The sequence below is a fragment of the Tachysurus fulvidraco genome, chromosome 2 (genome assembly GCF_022655615.1).
Source record: "Tachysurus fulvidraco isolate hzauxx_2018 chromosome 2, HZAU_PFXX_2.0, whole genome shotgun sequence".
NCBI classification, from domain to species: domain Eukaryota; kingdom Metazoa; phylum Chordata; class Actinopteri; order Siluriformes; family Bagridae; genus Tachysurus; species Tachysurus fulvidraco.
This window is the reverse complement of record NC_062519.1, coordinates 23,755,826-23,778,113: the sequence shown is the minus strand read 5'-3', so window position 1 is coordinate 23,778,113 and position 22,288 is coordinate 23,755,826. Positions and strand designations below refer to the sequence as shown.

At 40.2% G+C, this 22,288-nt stretch overlaps 2 protein-coding genes across 6 annotated transcripts in view; both read right to left on the bottom strand.

Annotated features, from left to right (window-relative positions):
- Nucleotides 1-450: 450 nt before the first annotated feature.
- On the bottom strand, nucleotides 451-14,707 carry crtc1b (CREB regulated transcription coactivator 1b). Of its 5 annotated transcripts, none has more exons than XM_047810638.1 (12): nucleotides 14,473-14,707; nucleotides 13,518-13,634; nucleotides 12,010-12,135; nucleotides 9,014-9,075; nucleotides 8,827-8,921; nucleotides 8,643-8,748; nucleotides 7,787-8,144; nucleotides 6,330-6,542; nucleotides 5,994-6,083; nucleotides 2,526-2,612; nucleotides 2,164-2,350; nucleotides 451-1,864 (listed from the first exon to the last, which is right to left on the bottom strand). In XM_047810638.1, exons 1-12 carry the CDS (start codon nucleotides 14,596-14,598, stop codon nucleotides 1,653-1,655), a joined length of 1,779 nt encoding a protein of 592 aa, XP_047666594.1. In that variant the 5' UTR covers nucleotides 14,599-14,707; the 3' UTR covers nucleotides 451-1,652. The 5 variants fall into 5 exon arrangements, with proteins under 5 accessions (XP_047666594.1, XP_027025435.2, XP_047666593.1 ...); XM_027169634.2 differs by having other exon boundaries at nucleotides 5,994-6,080; nucleotides 14,473-14,706; XM_047810637.1 differs by having other exon boundaries at nucleotides 7,775-8,144; nucleotides 14,473-14,702.
- Nucleotides 14,708-16,389: 1,682 nt separating this feature from the next.
- The window catches only part of klhl26 (kelch-like family member 26), a 9,506-nt gene continuing 3,607 nt past the window's right edge, over nucleotides 16,390-22,288 (bottom strand). Inside the window, exons 2-3 of the mRNA XM_027169607.2 lie at nucleotides 21,977-22,162; nucleotides 16,390-21,535 (exon numbers count right to left, since the gene is read on the bottom strand). Coding sequence (XP_027025408.1) covers nucleotides 19,954-21,535; nucleotides 21,977-22,162 — 1,768 coding nt within the window. The 3' untranslated portion in view covers nucleotides 16,390-19,953. The remainder of the gene's footprint in view (nucleotides 21,536-21,976; nucleotides 22,163-22,288) is intronic.

Sequence of the window (22,288 nt, the reverse complement as noted above, 5' to 3'; positions counted from 1 at the left end):
ACAATTTATATATATATGTATATATATATATATATTATATATATATATATATATATATATATATATATATATATATATATATATATATATATATATATATATATATTCACACATACACACAAAGAACAACATTTCTGTAAACACCACAATGAATAAGGAGCAGTACCCTCCCCTTACTTTTAACCAGCAGCTCAGACCAAACACTCCATCCATTTAAGCTTGACACACAACCTACATGCCATACAGTACTTAAGTGAAAAACTGCATTTATAAAAACACAATACTGCCACTGATTGTGCATGATCAGATCTCATTTAGGATACGAGAATAAAAGACTGATGGGACGATTAAAAAACTCGTCGTTGCAGTGACAGCTTAAAAACAGCATTTTTTTTTGTTCATAAGGCAAAATCAGGTCGGGTCACAGTGATGAGTTCAGTAGCTTTCTGAAACTTTCTTTTTCTTTTTTTTCTTTTTTTTTTTACTTTTTCCTCCTTTTTCTTCCGTTTTTAACCATTCGGGCCCTGCATGACGACGGGCTTTTAATGCCAAACACGAGTCAAAGACGTCACTAACGGTTTCGATTTGCAGCTGAAGAAGCGACAAGTAAAACGCACATGTGTAGCTTTTTAGACACTACAATACTGATATGAAAAATAGTTTGACACTTACAATTAAACCTGCGGAAACGTCGGCAAACGTGTAAAAAAATAACGATGCTGGCACACGGACGGCCACCTTAATGTTTCGGGAGAAAAAAGCAGAGCAGATCGACTGTTTTAAAGGATGGTAGTTTTTAGTGTTTTAGCGATAATAAATTACGTACAGTAGCACAAATTGCCTGCGCTTCCAAACCCATAAAAAGTAGAATGGGGGGGAGTAGTACTCCTTAGTATTAAATAAAAGGGTTCAATAAATAATTAAAAATTTAAATATATAGATTTAAACACACAGAACGCACAGTCTAAAAAGACACATGGTATCTTTACGTAAACAATTCATCTGTAAAATATATGAACGTAAACACAAACACGTACATAAATAAACAAATCCACACAAAGTACTAAAGAAAACTCGAACGGTAAAGGGATGTAAAAATAAAGACTTATGGAGGGAGGGAAAAGTCATCTTGGTCAGGAGGTTCAATATTAAGGTTCAACACGCACACGCACACACACACGCACGCGCACACACGCGCCCTCACACACAAAATAAAAACCTAATAAACACTTAAACACAAAATGACATGAAAAAATCACCCCACATGAAGGAAACATGAGATTGAACAAACTAAACAAACAAACAAAAAAAAAAAACAAGAAATGCAACTCAACATGTCGGCCTAAAGAGGGGTATAGAGACACTTGCACAACGGGCGTGGTTCAGAACAAGCCGCCTCGCGAAACTAGCCAGCGTGGATATAGCAGTGCCACGTCCGCCTATGTGCTTGAGTGCCTCCTTTCCCCGGACGTTGGCATTGATGTTGGCAGCATGCTATTGTAGATGCCATGAGGGGGAGGGGCAGCGAGGGCCGCAGGCGCAATGATAAAACCGGGTGGCCATGCAGCTGCACAATGAGCAAGTCTTCAGCCTCCTCCTGATCAGAGAGCTTCTTTACTGTACGTCTTCTTTTTTTCTTCAGTTCGCTTGTTTTACAGGCGGTCCATGCGGAACGTATCCTCGGTGGCTGGGTCGGCCAGCACAATGTCTGGGTCGTTAAGCATGTGCAGCCCATCCAGGGTCAACGGGTCGATCTTTAGCTCATCCAGTGGGAACTGAGAGTCCGCGTCAAAGCTGACATCTCCCACGCCAGCCAGCGAGTTACTCAGCTCCTTGGAGAGACTCGGTGGCGACTCGCCTGTGACTGACATGTCATTTGAAATGTAAAAAGACAATATAAAAACTGTACACTCTCACAAAGCATTTAGCATTAAAGATTAACTCACGAAGAAAGTTTTGTATGAAAGAAATTATTCACTGCTGATCTGGCCGTTAACAAACCAGATCTTTCTGACTTGCTTTTCCATGCATGAACTGACCTACTTCAGAAATACTGCTGCTAACAGGGTCATGTGTCTCCAGAGGTACTCCCTAGAACTTCAACAAAAATATGGAAGAAATGGAAGAAAAATAACAAACCAACAAACAAACAAACAAACATACCTGTTAGGATAATGTTGGGAATGTTGCCATGGTTACTGTAGCCCAGTTGCTGGGTGTCATGCAAGCTGCCATGGCTCCCAGTTAAACCCATCATGGCTGCCTGTGTGTAGTTGAGCGTGGAGCACGGACTGTACAAGCTGTTTGAACTGCTCGGGTTCTCAATCATGTTCATGTTGAACTGCTCGAGCTACGAAGTAACAGAAAGTATTTAAATGACAGAAATATCATAGTACAGTTCTGCTAAATCCATGACCTGTCAAGGAAAATGGTTAGCAAATCTCTGCGTTGGCAAATAAAGCCAAAAAAAAAAAAAAAGGCCATCAGGAAGAATTTTAAAAAAGGGAATGCTGAATAGTTTGCACCTGGTGGGAAAGAGCGTTGGTCTGTCTGGACGCCATCTGGTGCTCGTAGAACGAATCTCCAAAAATACTCCCCACCACTGGGATGTGCTACAAATATAGCAAGAGACAACTTGATTAATTCAGTCAGTCTGGGACGGCTTCTGTTGATATGACAATGTTTATGTACACAGCAGGACAAGTGTGCAAGATGCTGACACACGCAATATCTAGCTCAAGACATCCGCGCAACAAGAGCTGAGGACATGGGATAAAAAAAATAAAAATAAGCAGCAGTAACTTATCCTCAACACTATCTGGGCAAATCGTTTACTCTCCACAGTTGGTAAATACCACAGCAAATAAATAAATAAATAAATAAATAAATAAATAAATAAATAAATAAAATCCAGGAAAAGGTACTGAATTTATCATTCCAGATTTGATGTGTGTGAATTTATCATTCCAGAATTCATACAAATTATGCTAGGACTCTTATTGTATAAACCTTGAGTTCAACTTAACATCAACTTCTTCTATTCGCATAAGGTTCATAATTTCAATACCAATGTCATGACAGGATTTGAAAATGGAACTGACTTGTGGATGGTAAACAATCTTTCAAGCTATACAAGAACCATCGATAGCTTAACACTGAAAAAGCATACATGTCATTCAACACACAACAACAGTTAATAATCAACAGATGAAGCTAATGCCAGTTTCCTGGTCATTTCCTGGGCTCCAGCTGTTTTTAGCCAATCAGGAAACTCCTCTGTGAGGAGGCAGATTCGCCTGCTAGTCATTTATTTTGGATGTGGACCAGGACAAAAAGTCTTGGGCTGAGAGCGACTAATTTCATTTTCGACAAGAATGACAGACAAAGTCAATGTTTGAACAAACGTTTTGGCTTACACATGCAAAAAAAAAAAAGCCCAAGAAAATGAAGTAGAAAAGGAACAAGCCTAAGAGGTATAAGCAAAACACAAGAAAGTTACAAAGGGCATCTTAAACCTTGATATCTAGCTTGCTATTCGGTTCCGACCTGTGACATTAAGTCTTACTCAACAAGTTAGCTAGTAACATTAGCGCTTGTGCTCTTAATAAAACTATTGCTTATCTCTAGCTCCCAGGTAACTGTTGCTTGTCTTCTGCATGGGAGGTGGAAGTTTTTTGTAGACTTGTCTGATGGGGGCTGAATCAGTTATATAGCTATTCTGGCTAGCTACTTACAGGAAAACATAATTTTTCAATTTTAGAAGAGTCAGTACATCAGGATCAGACTATTTGATCAAGTACTGAAGTACTCCTTACATTAAAGCTGTGCAGTAAAGCCAGAAATTTAGCCCCAATCATAGGAACCACAAACAGTGACTGAAAAGCTAGGATAGGTAAGCTATGCTAGGATACAGCTTAGTGTTCATATCTAAGCCTAAAATATTACAAAGGCACAGATATCCTAAACTAATCTCAAGCCGAGATATTTAAAGCCACATTACATGTAAGATTGTTTTTTCTTCTTCTTCTTTCAGTACAGTGTGTGTGTGTGTATGTTTATATATATATATATATATATATATATATATATATATATATATATATATATATGTATATATATATACACACAAGACATAACAGATGACATGCTGTAGTGCAGTGGTTCACAACCCTGGTCCTGCAGTATGCTTGCATGTTTTAGGGTTTTACCTACTCACAATCAGAACATTTTATTAAAAGACAACACAGTTTTCCCCCCCAGTTGAATTTCCCAGTATGTAAGAGTCAAATGCTGACACAGATTTTCTCAAAAAAACAAAAAAACAAAGACCGGACAAAAACGGCCAGTGAAAAACAACCTTCGAACAAGCAAAGCACTAAAAGAAACTTTAAAAATTGTTTCTCTGAAATAAGAATCTTTCCATTCAACAATCGAGTTAACTATCGAACGTAGTTAAAAACACGAAAAGGCACAAGATGACATAGCTCACTAGGAAACATTTATATGAAAGTATGTTAAAGCATGCTTGGAGTTAGATACAAGATAAGATCCGAAATAAGAAAAGAAGCTCCAGTTGACCAACATGAACAGCTGTTTTTAATGAATGAGATGTAGAGAGAGACGCCAGGTTTCGTTTTCTATATTTATCCATCAGTTAAGAAAAATAAGAGAATAAATCAAGGTAGCATTTGTGTTGTATATTGGTAGGTAAAGTAACCCCTAATTACAACTTTTCATTACAGTCTTTGTATTTTTATTCAAAATAGAAAAGATTTTGTCTATGTTTTAGCCCGGGTTTAGTTCACGAACTAAATTAAGATCCTTCCGCTTAATCTCTGGTGGAGCCACTGTGAAACTGTGTTCCCACCAGTAACAAACTGAACTATTATTCAGATCAGATCAGATCAGAACACACTGTTGAAATCTGAGGGGAAGAAAACGCAAATCTTTTGTTCAAATGATTCATTTCTTTCATTTTAACACAATGCCACGTTACCGTTTTATATTTATGATGATGTTGGTATCATTATGAGCAGTGAGTAACTCTTCTGTGTTCCACAACATTTCACTAGAACTACTGATGGTTAAAACGCATGCAAGTTACTTTACTTCCTGAACCACTGTGGACCCGTTTATGAATCGCGTTCATATTTATGGGAATTGCGACACACATATTTCTCAAACAACTGAACTCAATTCACCTCCTACAGGTAGCCTCGGGTTCAGTTTTTCATGCATCCAATGAAGTGCACTGTTTAAAATGAACTGCCAGTGTGAAACAACCAAATGACTCAACTGCTTCATAACAAACAAAGTGCTCTATAATATGCAGTCTGGCTAACTCCAGGACCAAGCTCAGAAACACTGCACTAGAAAAAAACAAAACAAATATATATATATATATATATATATATATATATATATATATATATATATATATATATATATATATATATACACATACATACATACACACACACACACACACACACACACACACACACACACACACACACACACACACACTCACAGCAGCAAACAACATAGACTAGTACAGCCTGGGTATGAACCTTTGCCAGCACTATATATAGACACTAATAGACAGCACTTTGTCTCTGGAAACATAATGCTGTTATATTGAATTTGGACTTACACTGAATGCATCTATAAATAGCAGCACAGCTGAAACATCTTCATATCCCAGACTAGTTGACTAATATGCTGCTACCATACCCAGTAGAATAATATATCCTGACATGCAGCATAGCAGCATATTAATCCAACCACCCACGCATCCATTTTGCCCATAACAGTGACAGTAAAAGATACAGAAATAGCATAGATAAAAATCACAGCATCATCGTGGCAATGAGCATGAGGTTTAGATGCGGACAGAGAGGAGTGTGGTAGGGAGAACACTGAGAGAGCTGCGACACTGATGAGCAGCCAAAAGCACAACAAGCAAACATGGTGAGAGGGGATTCCGCCCTTACTTGAGGCGAGCCTCCAGGCGAGAAGCCCTGGTTGGAGACTGGCGAGGTTGGAGACTGGTTGGCTGGAGAGCCAGTCTGATTGCGATACTGCTAAAAGCAAGAGGCTTTTCAGAATGACTTTACATGTCCACTAAAAGCTCACATGTGTAAGCACCTCAGAAACGAGCATGCTCCAGATTGACGGCAGCTGACAACCTGGACTATGCTCTTACCTCCCTCATAAGAACATTAGAATGCATTGATGAACCTCTCAAAACTACATATATTCATGCTCAAAGAACAAGCATGTTTAAAGTTCAAAATTTCTAAGAAGGTTTAAGGTCAGATTACACCAACCGTGCTGACTGGCGCGCTTGTTGCAGTTGGCGATTGGCTGGACAAGGAGGTCTGGACCTGGCTGGAGGCGGAGCTGACGGTGATGGGTGGCAGCTGGATAAGGCGGATATTCTGCGGTAGCGTCTGCTGCTGCTTCTGCAAATCGCTCAGCAGGCTGAGCAGCGAGTACTGCGACAACTGCTGCTCCAGAGACATGGTGTCCATCGCGATTGGCTGTAGAACAGTGCAGATTTCCAGATTTGTATTTTTTTTTCTGCATTTGCACAATTGACATGATACACATATATACTGTTATATACTATTTTGTAATGTTGGTTGTCCTTTAGTGTTTCAAATCCAGTCAGAGATTATAAATCATAAAATCAAATGCATATTAAAGTTCAGATTCATGCTGGGTTCCTTCAAATTATCAAATCTTGCTGACTTGCATAAACTGTTTTTATACATTTTCATAAATGGATTAATGTCTAGACAATATTTCCAGAATCAGGATGTGGTACACTGAGCATAATACAGTGCAGTGCATGACAATTAAGCAAAGTCGGTATTCACATCGATATAACCTCATGAGTGCAACTCTCTTATATCGTCTTTTCACATTTCAAATACTTCGTTGAGCAAAAATAAGTCTCAAATGAAGAAAGGTGCCAAAATGTTTGTCAAAAACTGTCTGCCCTTTTGTTACGGGAGTATAAACAGGCTTTATCGCCTGACGCATTATCAGGACTCGATAAAAACCATGGTGAAAGGTTAAGTCACCTCTCCTACTTATTCACTTATTTCCACTTAGTCTGTATTAATGCATGTAATTAGCTGGTCAGAACGTGGAACGAGGTATCACATTAGAGTTTTAACCTGCCTCGTGGTCTAGCTTATTATTTGTCCAACACTGGGATGTATAAAATCGGTGCCATCACTATGATGTTTTTTGTTTATTTTATTTTACTTTACTCCACCCATTCTGTAGGACTGACTGCATGAAAAACAGCTATGAATAATTGCCTTTGTCAGGCATGAAGCACTCAAATATTTGTTTTAAGTTAACAAAGCATAATTAATCGGGATTCGAGTACATTTCAGAGTGACACCTGCCTATTTCCTGAAGTAATGAAACATTTACAAGCTATCGTTATACAAAATGTGTATTAAAAGTAACATAAATATCGTGTCACGGATGTCACGTTACACGATACATAACGTGTGTCACGGTATTTTAGTTTTCTAGCCGAGTGCCAGCAAGCCAATAACGTGTATTAAATTTTTTTTATTGTAAATGTTTGTTAAATTATAAAAAAAAAAGTAGTCTGATGCTAGTTTAATTTTATTAAAAATTAATCTGAAGAAAAAAAATACATGTTAAATTTGGACATAATTTCAATTGCTTTTAGACAGTTTGTGTTTTAAAAAAATTTGAAATAAATAAAAAATATAAAATTTATTATTACATCGGTGATAACCTGAGAAATGGGCATCTGTGTAGAGAGGGTTGGGGAGAGAGTAGGTGAGAGCTGCTGTGGGCATGACTGCTGCTGTTGGGCATCTATGTTGAGTGAGAGTGCAGCGCCGGAAGGTGAAGGGTTGGAGGCAGCCACATGGCTGGCGGCACTGATGCCCAGGTGGGTGAGGTTGGTGCTCAGGTTGCCTGTGCTGCTGGAGGTGCTAGGGGCCGGAAAGGTGACTGAGTCATCTGGGTCCAGAGGAGTGGGCAGAGGAGGGGGGAACTGGATGTTGGTGAGGTCGGGCAAGGAGCCACCCGTGCTGTGCGCGGCCGGCATCAACGTGGCGTTGACTTCTTGATCGGGGGATGGGAATATGCTAGAAATACAGCACACATACTTAGACTCATTAAGTACAATATCTGTAAAATCAAACATGTAAAAGTTATCAGTTGCTCCATGAGTTCTTTTTTGAGTGATGCATTTTTTTGCTTCTTTTTTTTGTTGCAGAAAACTACGTAAATTGATGAACAGGATTCTTTTTTAACCTACTATCACTCTGAAGTGAAGACAGATATGTCACAACGTTCTACGATACGTGATCCGAATAGGGCTTCGGCTGTATGTGAGTTGCACTGCTCTCTATCAGATTTCAGAAAATCTGCAATAATTTGAAAACCGCAAGCCTCAAAATATCGCAGTTTGTTTGATATATTCATTTCTGTGATCGCAAAATCCTAGAGGAACTGATATACAGTATAGAATTCCGCACAGGGAATGTAACTTTAATACATCAGTGATTCGATCGAAATACTCCTTCGAAATAACCAGAAAATCGCTGGAGGATAAAATGATAAACCATATAGCATGTACTCACTTAATCCCTGGAACATCATGTGATTGAGAATGTAGTGATGCCTTCTGATCGTCTTTTTCCATTTCTGTTTCGGGCTCCTCTGTATCTGGGGGTGTGAGCAAGACGACTAGAACAGAAACGAGGACACAAATGAGGATCCTTCTCCTAGCAAAAGATTGCACTTTCAGCCTTTTAGCACATTTACCTCGTTTTGGCTGGAGTTCTTGAGATCCTCCAACAAAAGTGTCTTGTTGAGCAGGATTCATGGCACTCTGATGTAGCGCAGAGTCAGAATTGGTCCTGTAGGGGCACAAATGTACGAGGATGGTTACGTTGAAGCTGAATACGTTGTAAAAAACGTTTTTCATCCTCGATGGCTGACCGTGGCTTACCTCCTCCAGCTGGTGTCCGGGGGAGGTGACAGATACACTGAGCCATAAGGACAGCTGTCGATGTGAGTCTCTGTGTTAAGGAAAATGTTTCGCCACGTCATCCAACATTTCTGGCTTGTATTTAATCAAGTCAGCATCACGACTACTAATCTTGGAAGGTGAGGGCTATCGCTTGATAACTCAGACACATGGAAAAACAGACAGTTTTGTAAACGTGTGGTGGAGAGCGGTAAATGTTTTATGCTGTTTTCGTGAACAGATGTCCCTGATTGGCTAGCATCACATTGACTGACAGAAGGAGACAGGGCAAAGAAGGGCAGATTTGCCACCCAGATATAACCAGTCAAATTATGCTTTTAGTCACATGCTTTTAGAAAGATAAAAAAAAACTGATTCAGAACCAAGGAACAGAAAAAAGGAAGGAAGGAAGGTGAAAGAAAAGTAAGGAAGAGAAGAAAAGAAAGCGCACAGAAGTACAGGCAATGTTAACATGAAGTGTAACCTGTCCACACTGCCTTCATTTACTATTTTCCATTTATTTATTGGTTCTCTGGCTTTGTCTCAAGTACTGATGCGCACGATAACTGCGCTCCTCTAATTACCTCAGCTCCAAATTTGAATCAATCTTTCCCACAAAAAAAAGCTGTGCAGATTATTCAAAGTTACGACCCACGTCATGTTAATGCACCTGACACGGCTTCTTGACAAGCAGTCCATTATCTGTGGAGGCCATTAAAAGCCACCGGAACAACACTGACATGTTTACGTATAAAAGCCGTCTGCAACTCAGCCCTTAAAAACTAATTATTCGCAAATGTTTCTTGTTGCTTCAGTCTTTAATTACAAAGTAAATGCATTTTTTGCCTGAAAATGGAACTTCACAAATGATTACTGACTATCTTTGAAGCTGGAGATACAGTATGAGGACCATTATACAGAAATAACAGAAATAAAACATAGAACATCATGCGACTGGGATTTCGTTTATTTGTATTCATGTCTCTATCAATCTGGGTCAACATGGCATTTTAGATCAAGCTCAATTATTCAGCCGTTTATAATAAGAAACTATGCTGCGGATAAAATTTCGTGTATTTCACACGGTTCTCTTCACTAACTGCTTTATCCTGGTCTGAGTTGTGGTGGCTCTAGGAGGAATACACACAAAGAAAACTTTTGGCATTTGGCAAACACCTTTATCCAGAGTGACTAACATTTTATATCATTTTATATAATTGGGCAATTGAGGTTAAGGGCCTTGCTCAGGAACCCAGTGGCAACCTTCTAAACAAAAGGCCAGGAATAACCACTAGGTCAGGGGTTCCCAAACTTTTCAGGCCGTGACCCCCAGTATTAGACTGCTGACTTCATGTATAATTGTATTGTAATTGTAAATGTATTCAGAAAAAAACGCCTAATGTGATGGTTGGGCGCTGTGCACGAAGCAAAGCAGATCCACTCTAGGTTCAATTTTGGAGATCGCCACCCGCAGATCATCTTCCACGTTAAGCCGTGACCTGTGTTTATTCTTAATGTACGTCAGCACGGAGAACGTCTTTTCGCATAAATACGTTGAGCCAAATTCCATCAGTACACCCAACACGGCTTTCGACAACTGTGATTAGTCCAGCGCGACAGAAACACAGAACTCATCCAGCGTCTTGCCATCAAATGCCGTCCTCAGCGTTCGATCTGTTGAAAGTTCTATCAGCGCATCTTCCGTATCTGACGCCAGATGATTTGCCGTGGTTACATTGAATGGTGACCTTATCCAGTCATTGGTCGGGAGCGTCTCCTTCAGGGAAATACTTATGAAAGTGATCCAAAAGGGACATCATTACAACCTTTTTAAACCTTTTTTTAGATAGATAGACAGATAGACAGATAGACAGATAGATAGATAGATAGATAGATAGATAGATAGATAGATAGATAGATAGATAGATAGGAGTTTCTGGAAATCATCTCGTGCCCCCCACCCCCAGTTTGGGAACTGCTGCACTAGGTTACCACATCCTCATCAACATCACCCAATATATTAACTTTTAGGGCCAATTTACCTACAAGAAGAAAACCAGAAAGGTGGAGAACAAGCAAAACTCTGTACAAACACCAACTTAATCTCTAGATCAAACCCTGGACTCAGAAGGTAAGGTGGCACTGATGCACTCTGCAATGCTGCATGGTGCTACAACATCTGTAGCTGTGTTCACAAAGACTGATATCTTATTCTCCTATAAGGCACTAAAGGTTCGTGAGACCATCTATTTAAAACCTATAAAAAAAACTGCTGAGAGGAACTTTTACTATGGAATTCCTTAACTTCCTCAACAGCGCTCCTACATGGCTGATGCGGTGGTTGGGGCTGCGTGATACACTCAATCAAAACCAGTGAAACGCAAATAATAACGCAGCCAAAATCTCAAATGGAAACCTTCATCCAAACGCTCACATCCACAAACAAGCAACTCTTTATACAGTGGTTACAGTCGCAGACTACTTCATGAAAATCCTGTAGAAAATATACATTTATTTTATGTCTTATATAACAACGCCATCATCGGTAGCACTGGTGGAGTCGTTAATAGCCGTAGAGGCTGCATTTTCTGTCAGATATAAAACAAGACTCATGGATGATATTTGCAATTCATCTTTCATCCTCGAAGAGCGGATAGCTGTGTAACCTTTGATCTATAGCGCCAATCGACACATCGCCTGCATAGAGCTTCTTCCCATTAAGTTGATTAAGTCGAATATTAACTTCATCTCGCCAGATAACATCTCTGATCGTGATTCGGTCTTCTGACTTCACTGATCATCCCATATGATTTCAAAAAAAGATTTCCACATAAAATCAACCAATCAGCTACTTTTACCAACGACTGTGAATGCAGCCTGTTATTATTCAGAAATCAAACACTACTGCATTAAAAGAAAAAAAGAAAAGGTAAGCCCTGGGAGTTTGCTGCACCAACCGTATAATAAGAAAAGGATATCTGGCGGCCGTGTTTATCCACCGAGAGAGGCCTGCGATGTGGGGAGGTGATCCGATTTCTGTCCCGATACACGCGGTCCACCAAGCCGTGGTGCCGAGTGGTTCGACTAGTATCCAAAACTGTAGTCTGCAAAGGAATCTGATAAGTTTAAGCAATCTAACTTCATGAGCAACAAATCTAAGTCACATCTAAAATTCAACTATTTGAACTGCCAAGCCGAAAAGAAGACAAACAGCGTTTTAGTCGAGCATGGACCGGCATTATGAGCATAAAAGCAATGACACCATCACACAGTTTTCGTCTGCGATCTTGCTAATGTTTAACAAATGAAAAGCAATGTCAAAGGCGCTGATGACACCCCCACACATCTGAACAATAATGATGCGCAGATCCACTGACTGCCCAGGGTGGGATGGAGTTCTCAACTTTCTCATCCTCTGCTATATGGCATCACAGGAGGGTAGGATGCGAGCTACATATACAGTATGGTGTACTGCTTCTTTAAATGGGTAGCTGCCATAAAAAGTAATAGATGGATGATGCAGGCAACGCAACAGCCTAATATTTGAACGAGGAAGTGCTACAGAGGGTACGACATTTTAAATTAAGTGCATAAATAGGGAATAAGTGCAGAAACTACTAAATGGTGTTGTGAGCCTTATGGAACAGAGATTTCACTTTGGTTTGGATACAGATCAAATAATGTATATACATAATACACTATAACAATACGTGTCATTTCATAGAAACCCCCAGGCAGGAAACTAAGGTTGCTACAGTGTCAGGATTAGTAACTTATGGTGTGCGATTAAACAATTTATTTATTGTTTACTTTTTAAAATGCTAAAAGTAATGCAATATTTATTGCTTATTTTCTTGCCATGGAAATATAGAAAATTCACTCTCAAAAAGACCTTTCTAAAGTCTTCATCCAAGCAAAGATTTGTCTTGTATACCTAATGTTTTTCCTCAGTAGGTAAATCAGATACTCAGCAAGCACTCTTCTATATTACTAGGAAGAATAGTGAAATATATACACGCCTAGAAAGATGATTAAATGGAGAGGTGATGCTTATAGTGCAAAGTATTTTAAGCATGTTATAGCAAGCTCATAGGTTATGTTATGGTCACGTGACCTACTAACGATCAAGTCTAAAACGTGCCTAAAAGCCTTCAGTGTGACGAGAATGCATATGCTTTGGAGACGTTCATCTCTGTGATTTACACAGAGATCTCTTAGTCAACAGTGACATTAACTAAGCATCTTATCACGTGGAAAGAAGAGCAATTAGGCTGACTTGAGCTTTAGGTTTAGTTTGTAGTATATACATTCTCAAGGATGTGCAAAGAGATGATACCATGACACTGTGAACACTGATATTTTTAGACTAAGTTCCCATAGTGTGAAAAATTTCAAACCGTACAAACAGCTCTATCGGGAACTGAGTAAAACACCAACAAAAAGAACAAAAAGACTTGTGCATCCGATACAATGTCTAATGGCTCACCTGAAAAGGCAGGTCAGTGTTGCTATTTCCAATCTGATTGACATTGGGCAGTGAACCTCCATAGCCCTGAGCACGATTCTGGCCCAGTTGCAAATACTGGGTCTTCTGTAACTGCAGCTGTGCAAAATAAAAGCGCATGAATGAGTGCCAGAGTGAATGACAGCATGAATGAATGAATGAAACAAAACTGAACTCAAATACCATCCATGGTTAAGGAGTCAAAACAATCAGATGCATAGTGAGAAAAGCAGATCAGTGGTGTTTGGCCATTTAAGGCATTTTTTTTGGGCTTTCTTACAATCACTATGGTGTGCATGAAATAAAGGCAGACTAGATGATGAATATTATTATTATTATTATTATTATTATTATTATTATTGCCAAAGTTTAAGAATGAGAAAGCAGAATAAGATCCGAGAGTCTAAACAAATGATCCATATCCATGCAAAGACCAACCGGAAACCTATTGTCGGGTTTTTTTCTAGGAAACGACATAATTATCATTTGTATGTGATTATGAAGTATATTCTAATAACGTGCGTGAGGGCGCATGCTGGAAGTAGAAGCAGCGGTGCAGATGTGCAGCACATCTGTAGCCCATTTTGTCTCGTTTGTCCGCATTCGTACGTAACTCCGCGTCCGCGCGTTTCACCGATTTTAACGCGTTCGAATAGGATAAGAAGAAATAAATAAATAAATAAATAATAATAAAAAACAATAGGCTAAAAATCAATCGATAAATCAATCTAAAATTAAATAACCAGCGCGCAGCTGCATTGCTTGTGGTTTATATCGTGGACGCGAAATCGAGCAGAAGGTCGCGGAATCGTGGTGTTGCGCTCCAGCCCCTTGATGGCCAGCGCGCTTAGCGCAGCAGCAGCAGCAGCTAATCGCTCTAACCGGGAGATGCGCCTGAAAAATCACGACCCGACGCGACGGAAACCTCGGCACGTACCCGTGCGGCTCGAGTAATGCTCAGGTCTTTCATGACTTCTTCAAACGCCGCCGTCTCCTCCGCCTGCTTTTGATTGTGCAGCGCGATCTTCTCGCTGAATTTTCGCGGATTGTTTGAGGTCGCCATCTTCCGTTCTTCTCCAAAACAGACCTTTTGCGCCAGACGTGTGCGGGCGCCGTCGCCGCGTCACCGCGCGGAGGATTTTGGGCTTTGAAGTCAGTCGCTCATGAAACGTGCCAGAAATGTAGGCACACCGTGTAGATAAACACATAAACAAACAAATAAATAAAGTGTCAAGCATACTAGTCTAATATAAATTTTATATATCGATCATCAGATTGGTTCAGCTCTGTACAATAATAAACACAGGTTCATTATTGTATAGATTTACCAAAATGTATTATATTAACCTAAAACACGGAATTCTATTATGTTATTATGGTAATTAATAAGAAAGCGTGTGCGTATACATCCAGGGTCTACATCTGGATTCCACATGATGCTTCTTAAATGACCTCATACTGTATTTTCCACCGTAAAAGGCTTAACCGTAGCGTCTAGACCCAACCATCAGTGTTGACTGGGTTCACTCTTACAATTTCAGTATCCTTTTTATCCTAAAAGGGTCACGGAAGTGGCACCCCCAGAAACTTTTAATAGGGGTGGCCAGAGGAGGCCACAGTAAATCTTGGGGTGGCACCAAAAAACCCCCCAAAAAACTACAATCCTTTTTAGTGGCTGCAAGCGTGTGCTTAATTAATTTTATTTAGATAAATAAATATCTATCTATCTATCTATCTATCTATTTATTTTTTCACTTCATGAACTATTGTGAATTTTCATTATGCATTCAAATTCAAATTCATACTAGGGGTGGCCACAGGGGTGGCCAGAGTGTATACAGCCACGGCCACCCCTTGGGGGCGCCCCTGGGTCAGGGTGAACACCGGGTGTGATACACCCTGTATGGTGCACTACACGGCCCATTGCAGAGCACCTGCACGGAAATCTTCATATGCTCTTTCACAACTAAAGTTAATCTGCCTAATGGTATGTTTTTAGGAGGAAACCGGAGAACCCAGAGGAAACCCACGCATGCATGGGGAGAATATCCCATGTAAGAAAATCCATACACAGGAACATCTTTTGCAATTTGTGTTTTTTTAAGCTTCTGGAGATCTCGATTTGTGTTCCACATCATGGGGCCCCTGATCAAGGCCCTTAACCCTCAGTTAAAAATGGTAAATTGCTCTGAATATGATCCTTTGAGTGTATTATGCTGCTCTGTAACATGCAGCATTTTGAAAAGATGTACTTCACGTGTCTTAGAGGAAGCACGTGAGCCCACAGTCTATATTTCATCACTTGACTTGGACACCAGATATTTAATTCCACATTCCTGGACTGTTTTATTGAATTATTGTGTTGTTAAAAGATGAATAGATTAAACAGTTTCCTCCAAAGACATTGTTATGTTCTTTATTGACTATACACATTCCTAATATACTCAGTGCTTACCTCATTATTTACTGGCTTTCTTTCAGATTATATACAGTAATCTGGCTCGAACATTTCACTTGCGTTCCCACAAAATCCCTTTTCGTATTAAAATTCGGTTTAACTGCATAAAATTGGGTGCGAATGAGGTTTTTAGTGAATTGACTTGAAAGGAAAAGCAGCTAAGTTGTGCTGTTTCTGTTCCATCTCAGTACTGAGCCAGAAAAATCTAGGCCAGAAAAAATCGAAACAGTAGCCAGAATGAGAAATAAGACAAATAAGTAGAAATACTTTTAACCGTTAGAAACTGTGTCTATAGCGGAGCATCAAAATCTGAAAATCAGGGAACTGCGATTCATCATTCTGAGATTTGCTACAACTGGTTAGAATGACACAGTAAGATGAGGAGTAAAGCACAAATCTGTCCATTTCCTGTTTTATTAAATGAATAATGTTATTAGTAAAATACACTGTTAATCGGGACACAAAGAAAGAAAATATAACAAGAGAACGGGAGTAAGAATCGTAAAAAAAAAGGTGCTACAGAGAGGCGACACATTCGGCAGCTTAAGCCAACACGAAAGTAGCTGAACTTTCACTGCAAACGACATGACGTTGATACAGAAACACTAAGCTTTATACAGTACACGTCATGCCGACACAGCAATACTGGATGTACACAGAAACAAGGGTGGAAAAAAAAGAACGATATCCGTGCATTTTTACAAACATTCTTTGTTTTTAATACAAAACAGCAATCGATCGCTACTAGAAGTGTTGAGAAAGAATCGGAAAGCCTGAGATGACGTTTAGGACAGAATATGGCAGCACGAGCTCTGGAGAACACTCAATTTGTGACCAATTAATTAGGCCCATATGTAGACCTTCAGTGCGCCTTCGGTTATCATAATCAGCCAATCAGGTGTAACACAGAACTTCGGTAAGTGTTCGGATCAAACATCACATCGTGGATAAAAAACGTGAACTCAGGTGACTACACAAAAAAAAAAAAAAAAAAAAAAAGCATCTGGTCTGTGCGTGGAAACACCTCGACGTCTGATCGGAAAGGCCAGACTGTTTTGAGCTGGCAGGAAGTTTACAGTGACTCAAATAACAGTCTGTACAACCATGCTGAGCAGAAAAGCACCTCAGGATGTACATTTTGAATTCTGTGCTGCAGATGTGCTGCAACAGCTGGAGATGACATCATCGAGTCATGACATCACGTCAAGATGTTTTTATTGGTGCTATTTCCCGACCAATAGGTTCTCTTTGATTTTACACCTCTTACTTATTAATGAAATTGGAATTTCCTCTCATTTTCATGCATTGTGCTGCCTCTACACGGACAAGCAGGTGTACACACGTTCCTATAAAAGAGAGAGTATATTGTTTTAAGTGCAATAAGGACATTCCCGACATACGATACGACATATTGTCCGTAAACAGACTGATACACGTTTACAAGAGAGAAGCGGATGGATGAAATTGATCTAAGAGAAGGAAAGAAAAATACACGGTGATGAAAAAAGTTGTCATGAACAGGAACGATTCGAGCTGAACGTCCAGTATGATTTCCAGTGATGGTTATATTCTTTGCCTTGATAGTTGGTTAAAGAAAAAAAAAATATATATAAAAAACACCTCATCTTGTATTCATTAATCAACAGGATTGAAACTGTTCTACATTCAAAGAAACCGATTCTTGTGGAATTCATTCAAGTAATTCGATCACGATTAGATCCAGTAAATCCAGCAATTTTCTGAAAATCCAGAATTAGTTATATTTGGGTAATATTAAGGGCATTTAAGATGAAAATTGGTATTTTACTTTACTGGAATATTGCTAATGTAACACTATGATGATGAATAATAACAACAACAACAATAATAATAATAATAATAATAATAATAATAATAATGCAATAACACACCAGCAGAAAGAAATCAAAAAGTGCTTAGTGGAATAAAAGTCTTTCTATTTCATCATATTAACCACTTTTTTTTTTTAATGTTAAATTCACTTCGCTCATTTCCTTGTACTTCAGTCTGTCTGCTTGGATTGCCCGCAAACATTTGGTGCGGTTTATCAATCTTGGCGGCGCTTGTCTGTGGATCTTGAGCCATGTGTTGAACAATCGCTTGCAAGTCTATTAAATAATAATAATAATAATAATAATAATAATAATAATAATAATAATAATAATAATAATAATAATAAAAAGATTAGAAACCAATGACGGCAAATTGTGTACAAATTTACGCATGCTGAACGATACGAGTCTGATACATCGATCTGATACAAATCTTATAGGACGAACAGAAGCTAGAAAATACGTCTGTGCAGCAGTAACGCGGTGGTGTTGTTGCAGTACTCGAGACTGTGGTGATCGTTATACATTCAAATAAAGACAACATGCTGGTTCGGTCTTTACTCAGTCCTCACAACACAACATGATTTTGTTTCTTGTTTTCAGAAGTCAGGAGGCTCAGCGCTACCGTTACGGCGAGACCTTGTGTTAATCCGTTACGTTAACGTTCTCTGTTAAGATATAAAAATCACAGTGACGGTAACTAATGCGGTCGGCACTTGGATTTCGCAGGGCTGTGTTCGGTTCATCGAGTATAAAGTGCATTAGAAAAAGAATCTGGTGTGCTTATTAATGACTTTGTAAGAGGTTACAAAAGACAGTCAAGGAGAAATACATTGTCATGTAATCGCACCTACAGTAGGAACTGGATGTTCTTGAAGAACGCTTAGGAGTCGTTCTGTGCTTAGTACGTTAAGACAAACTACATCAATTATAGAAGTAAATTAAATGTACGTGTAGCAGAAAAAGGAACATATTTAAATTTGGGTACGATGAGTCTTGTCTAAAAAAAAAACAAAAAAACACCATATATGCCGTTGCAGAAAGAACAGGAAACGCTTCTCTGTCTACATCAGCATCTGGATAAACAGTCCAAGAAGGTGCATGGTGTACGTCAACTGTCTTAATAAAGGGCCTCGCAAGGCCTGAAGTCATCGGTATATTTCTAACAGAGAACCAGGAACCAAAAGTGAACAAACACTGTGTCTTTTTTTCTTCCCTCCGTATATCTGCGATTTTATGACGATTTTAAATTAGGGCAGGATTTCCGTGCTGTGTGACGTTTTCAACCAAATCCCCCTTTTAATTTTGAGATCATACAAATGAATTAAATGTGTGTCTGAGTTTAAAATAAGAATCCTGTGCGTGCAATTTCACCAATTCAAGGTGAAAAAAAAACCCCCCTCAAAAATCAAACATTTTTTGAAAAAAAAAAAATGCTACCAAATTGAGCATTTCTGGCAACAACACTAACAAAAAAAAAAGCTTTTAAATAAATTACATATTTCTTGCATCGCTGCAAATAGAAAAAGAAAGTTTACTTCCTAATTCAAATTTCCTGTCATGAAATAAATCAGAATAAACCACTGCTGTTCCTTGTTTTTGTGTGTGCTGACAGGGTTGCCAGAGTTGTCTATTTTTACAAAGGCAACCCAAAAAAACACAGAAAACAACCAATAACCCTAAACTGCACTTAAACTCAATAATGTCTTTTGTTAATCTTCATTAAGAAGACAGCACATAAGCAGGTTTAGGAAGTGGGAGGAAACCAGAGAACCCGGAAGAAGAAACCCGTTCAAGACGTACACAACGCCGCACTGACATTAACCCGAGCTCAGGATCGAACCAGGGTCTGTGAGGTGGCAACACATCCCACTGAAATACATTTGTAAAGAAATGGTGTTTCTTTAGCACTTAATTAGTTCTTATAATTAAAAAAACAAACAAACCAAATAAAACCCCCAAACACTGCATACAGACTAGTGATGATTCACTGGTGCGCAGAGAGAGAAAGAACAGATTTCAACTCAAATGCGACCGACCGAAATGAAGCTAATTGAAGGATCTGGGTTTCATGTAAGGTCACCTCACATTTTCCAGCTAAGCGAGGGAGTCATCTCTGTGTGGCAGATTGAGGCAGTATAATTGGTGTACAACCGATTCCAGCAAACGATTCTGGAAAGTGCAGATCTCTCTCCCACTCGTCCATCTCAGTGTTGTAGACTTGGACAATGCTTGTGACGTTATTCAGATGCCAGTTGTACCCTCCGACAACGTAAATCTTTCTGTCCAATAAGCAACAGCCTGCCTCGGACTGGCCTGCGCGCATCGGACTAACCGACGTCCACTGGTCCGTCTCTGGAACGTAATATTCCACCGCTAGAACGTCAAAGCAGCGATCCACGTGGTCCATTCGTCCTCCGAGAGCATAGACCCGCTCGTTTACACTGATCATGGCATGCAGCACTCGTGGCTCGTTCATTGGGCATTTGAAGTCCCACTGGTTTGTGGCAGGATCGAAGCAATGAAGAGATTTTTTATCCTCTACGGAAACCCCGTATCCCCCAGAGATATAAAGTTTATCTCCGCATGTTGCCCCTGCGTGTCCCCATACGCTTCTTTTTAGTGAATCCACATATGTCCATTCGTTTTTCTTGGGACAGTAACATTCTACGGATGAAAGGCTACCGGATCTGTTGCGCCCCCCGGTGGCATACAGCTGTCCTTGCAGTACATTGAGTTGGAACTGAATGCGGCTCTCCTGCATCGGCCTGATGCGCAGCCACTGGTTGAGGTGGGGGTCGTATCGGAAACAGACGTCGACGGCACCTTCGCCGCTGCGATACTGTAAGTGCTGGCCGCCGACCACGTAAACAAAATTATCAAGAACGGACACGCAGGCGTGGCTGCAGCCTGTCTCCATGTTGGTCAGCTCTTTGAACTGCCTGGCTGTGCTATCAGCTAAGCAGTACACCTTAGAGCTCACTGTACGGTCATTGTCAGTGTACGGCGTGCCCCCGAAAGCAATGAGCGAGACGATGTCTGACCGAATGATGGTGCGAGGCGACTGCATCTCATGCTGGCGGAAAGGAAGTATCTGATAATTAAAGGCCTCAAGCAGGTACTGCCTGCACAATACATCCTCCACCATGATGTCTACAGTCTGCACACGGTCCACCAGCTCGGAGGAGCGCATGAGAGGGAAGCGTACATGCCGCAGAACTTCATTCGCCGTGGGACGGCGCGAATCATCGTGCCGAAGCCAACGGATGGCCGCGTGGAACAAATCAATCTCACTGCATCCCTTCAGCTTGTTGCTCTGGAGGAAAAACACCAGGCGCTCCATGGGGATATGCAGGAAGTCCTCCTCTTCGGCAATCTGCAGGAAGTGGCGGAACGTGAACGCGTCCACCGATTCTTTCAAAGACGACAAGCTAAACGTGGCAGCCATCTGACCGATGTTCAAACAAGTCTCGACGCTCATGGCTGATTTCAGGAACTCTTCACAGAGCTCCACGACCGGCACCATCTGAAGAAAGACAGCTGCCCCAAGCACATCCTGGATGCAGTCGAGGTCGAGCGTTACCTCTGAGCTGTAGGCAAAATCGATGATGTGCTTTAAGCCACGTGCCGACAAACCCTTGAGCTCAATCGTGGCCTGGTTTGACTCTTTCATCCCGCCAGTGAACATGGCTCTAAAAAAAAAAAAAAAAGAAAGAAAAAGAAAAAAAGAAAAAAAAAAACATGTATCATGTGGAACCATTATTGTATAATACACAGTTGTTTTCCTTTAATAAATGTATTGCTGCGACCCATTAGCAGAGGAAGCAATTTTACTTTCACTCTTAAATTATAGATTAAGGCTTCAAACGATGAAAAATATCAGAACCTGTGTTTTAGTCTTAGGTCAGTGCACTCTAAAACTGCTAATATTGCAGTTTTTATTGGATCCTTTCCACTAAACTCCTTACAGCAGAAAGCCAGTATGACTTTGTGTTTCATTAACTAAATTATTGATTGAAGCATATTACGTTCCAGGAAAGCAGCTCAAATTCCCGCTGTTGTTGAGTTACCGTGACTCGGGCAATAGTCCACATCCTTAGGATTTTAAATCTCCATTTCTAAAGAACCCTCACCTGAAGTAGTCACTGCAGGATGCCAGCACGGCTTTGTGAACCCGGAAGCATTCGTTGTTGACGGCGAGTTCTACGTCCAGCAACTGGCCTTGGTCTCGCAGAGCAGAAAGTCCCCTCAGGAGTGAGCTACTGTGACTCGGAGCTGAGAACGTGCAGCGGAGGTTGCTGTTCTTATTGTTAGCCATGCTGCAAAGAAAAGAAGAATCAGTTTACGTCTTTCATCTCTCACCGCACGCGACTGGCAGCCTCTGCCTAGGTAATCCATCAAACTTAAGAACACGCGCGACACCAGCCACTCTTTGGGAATGTACA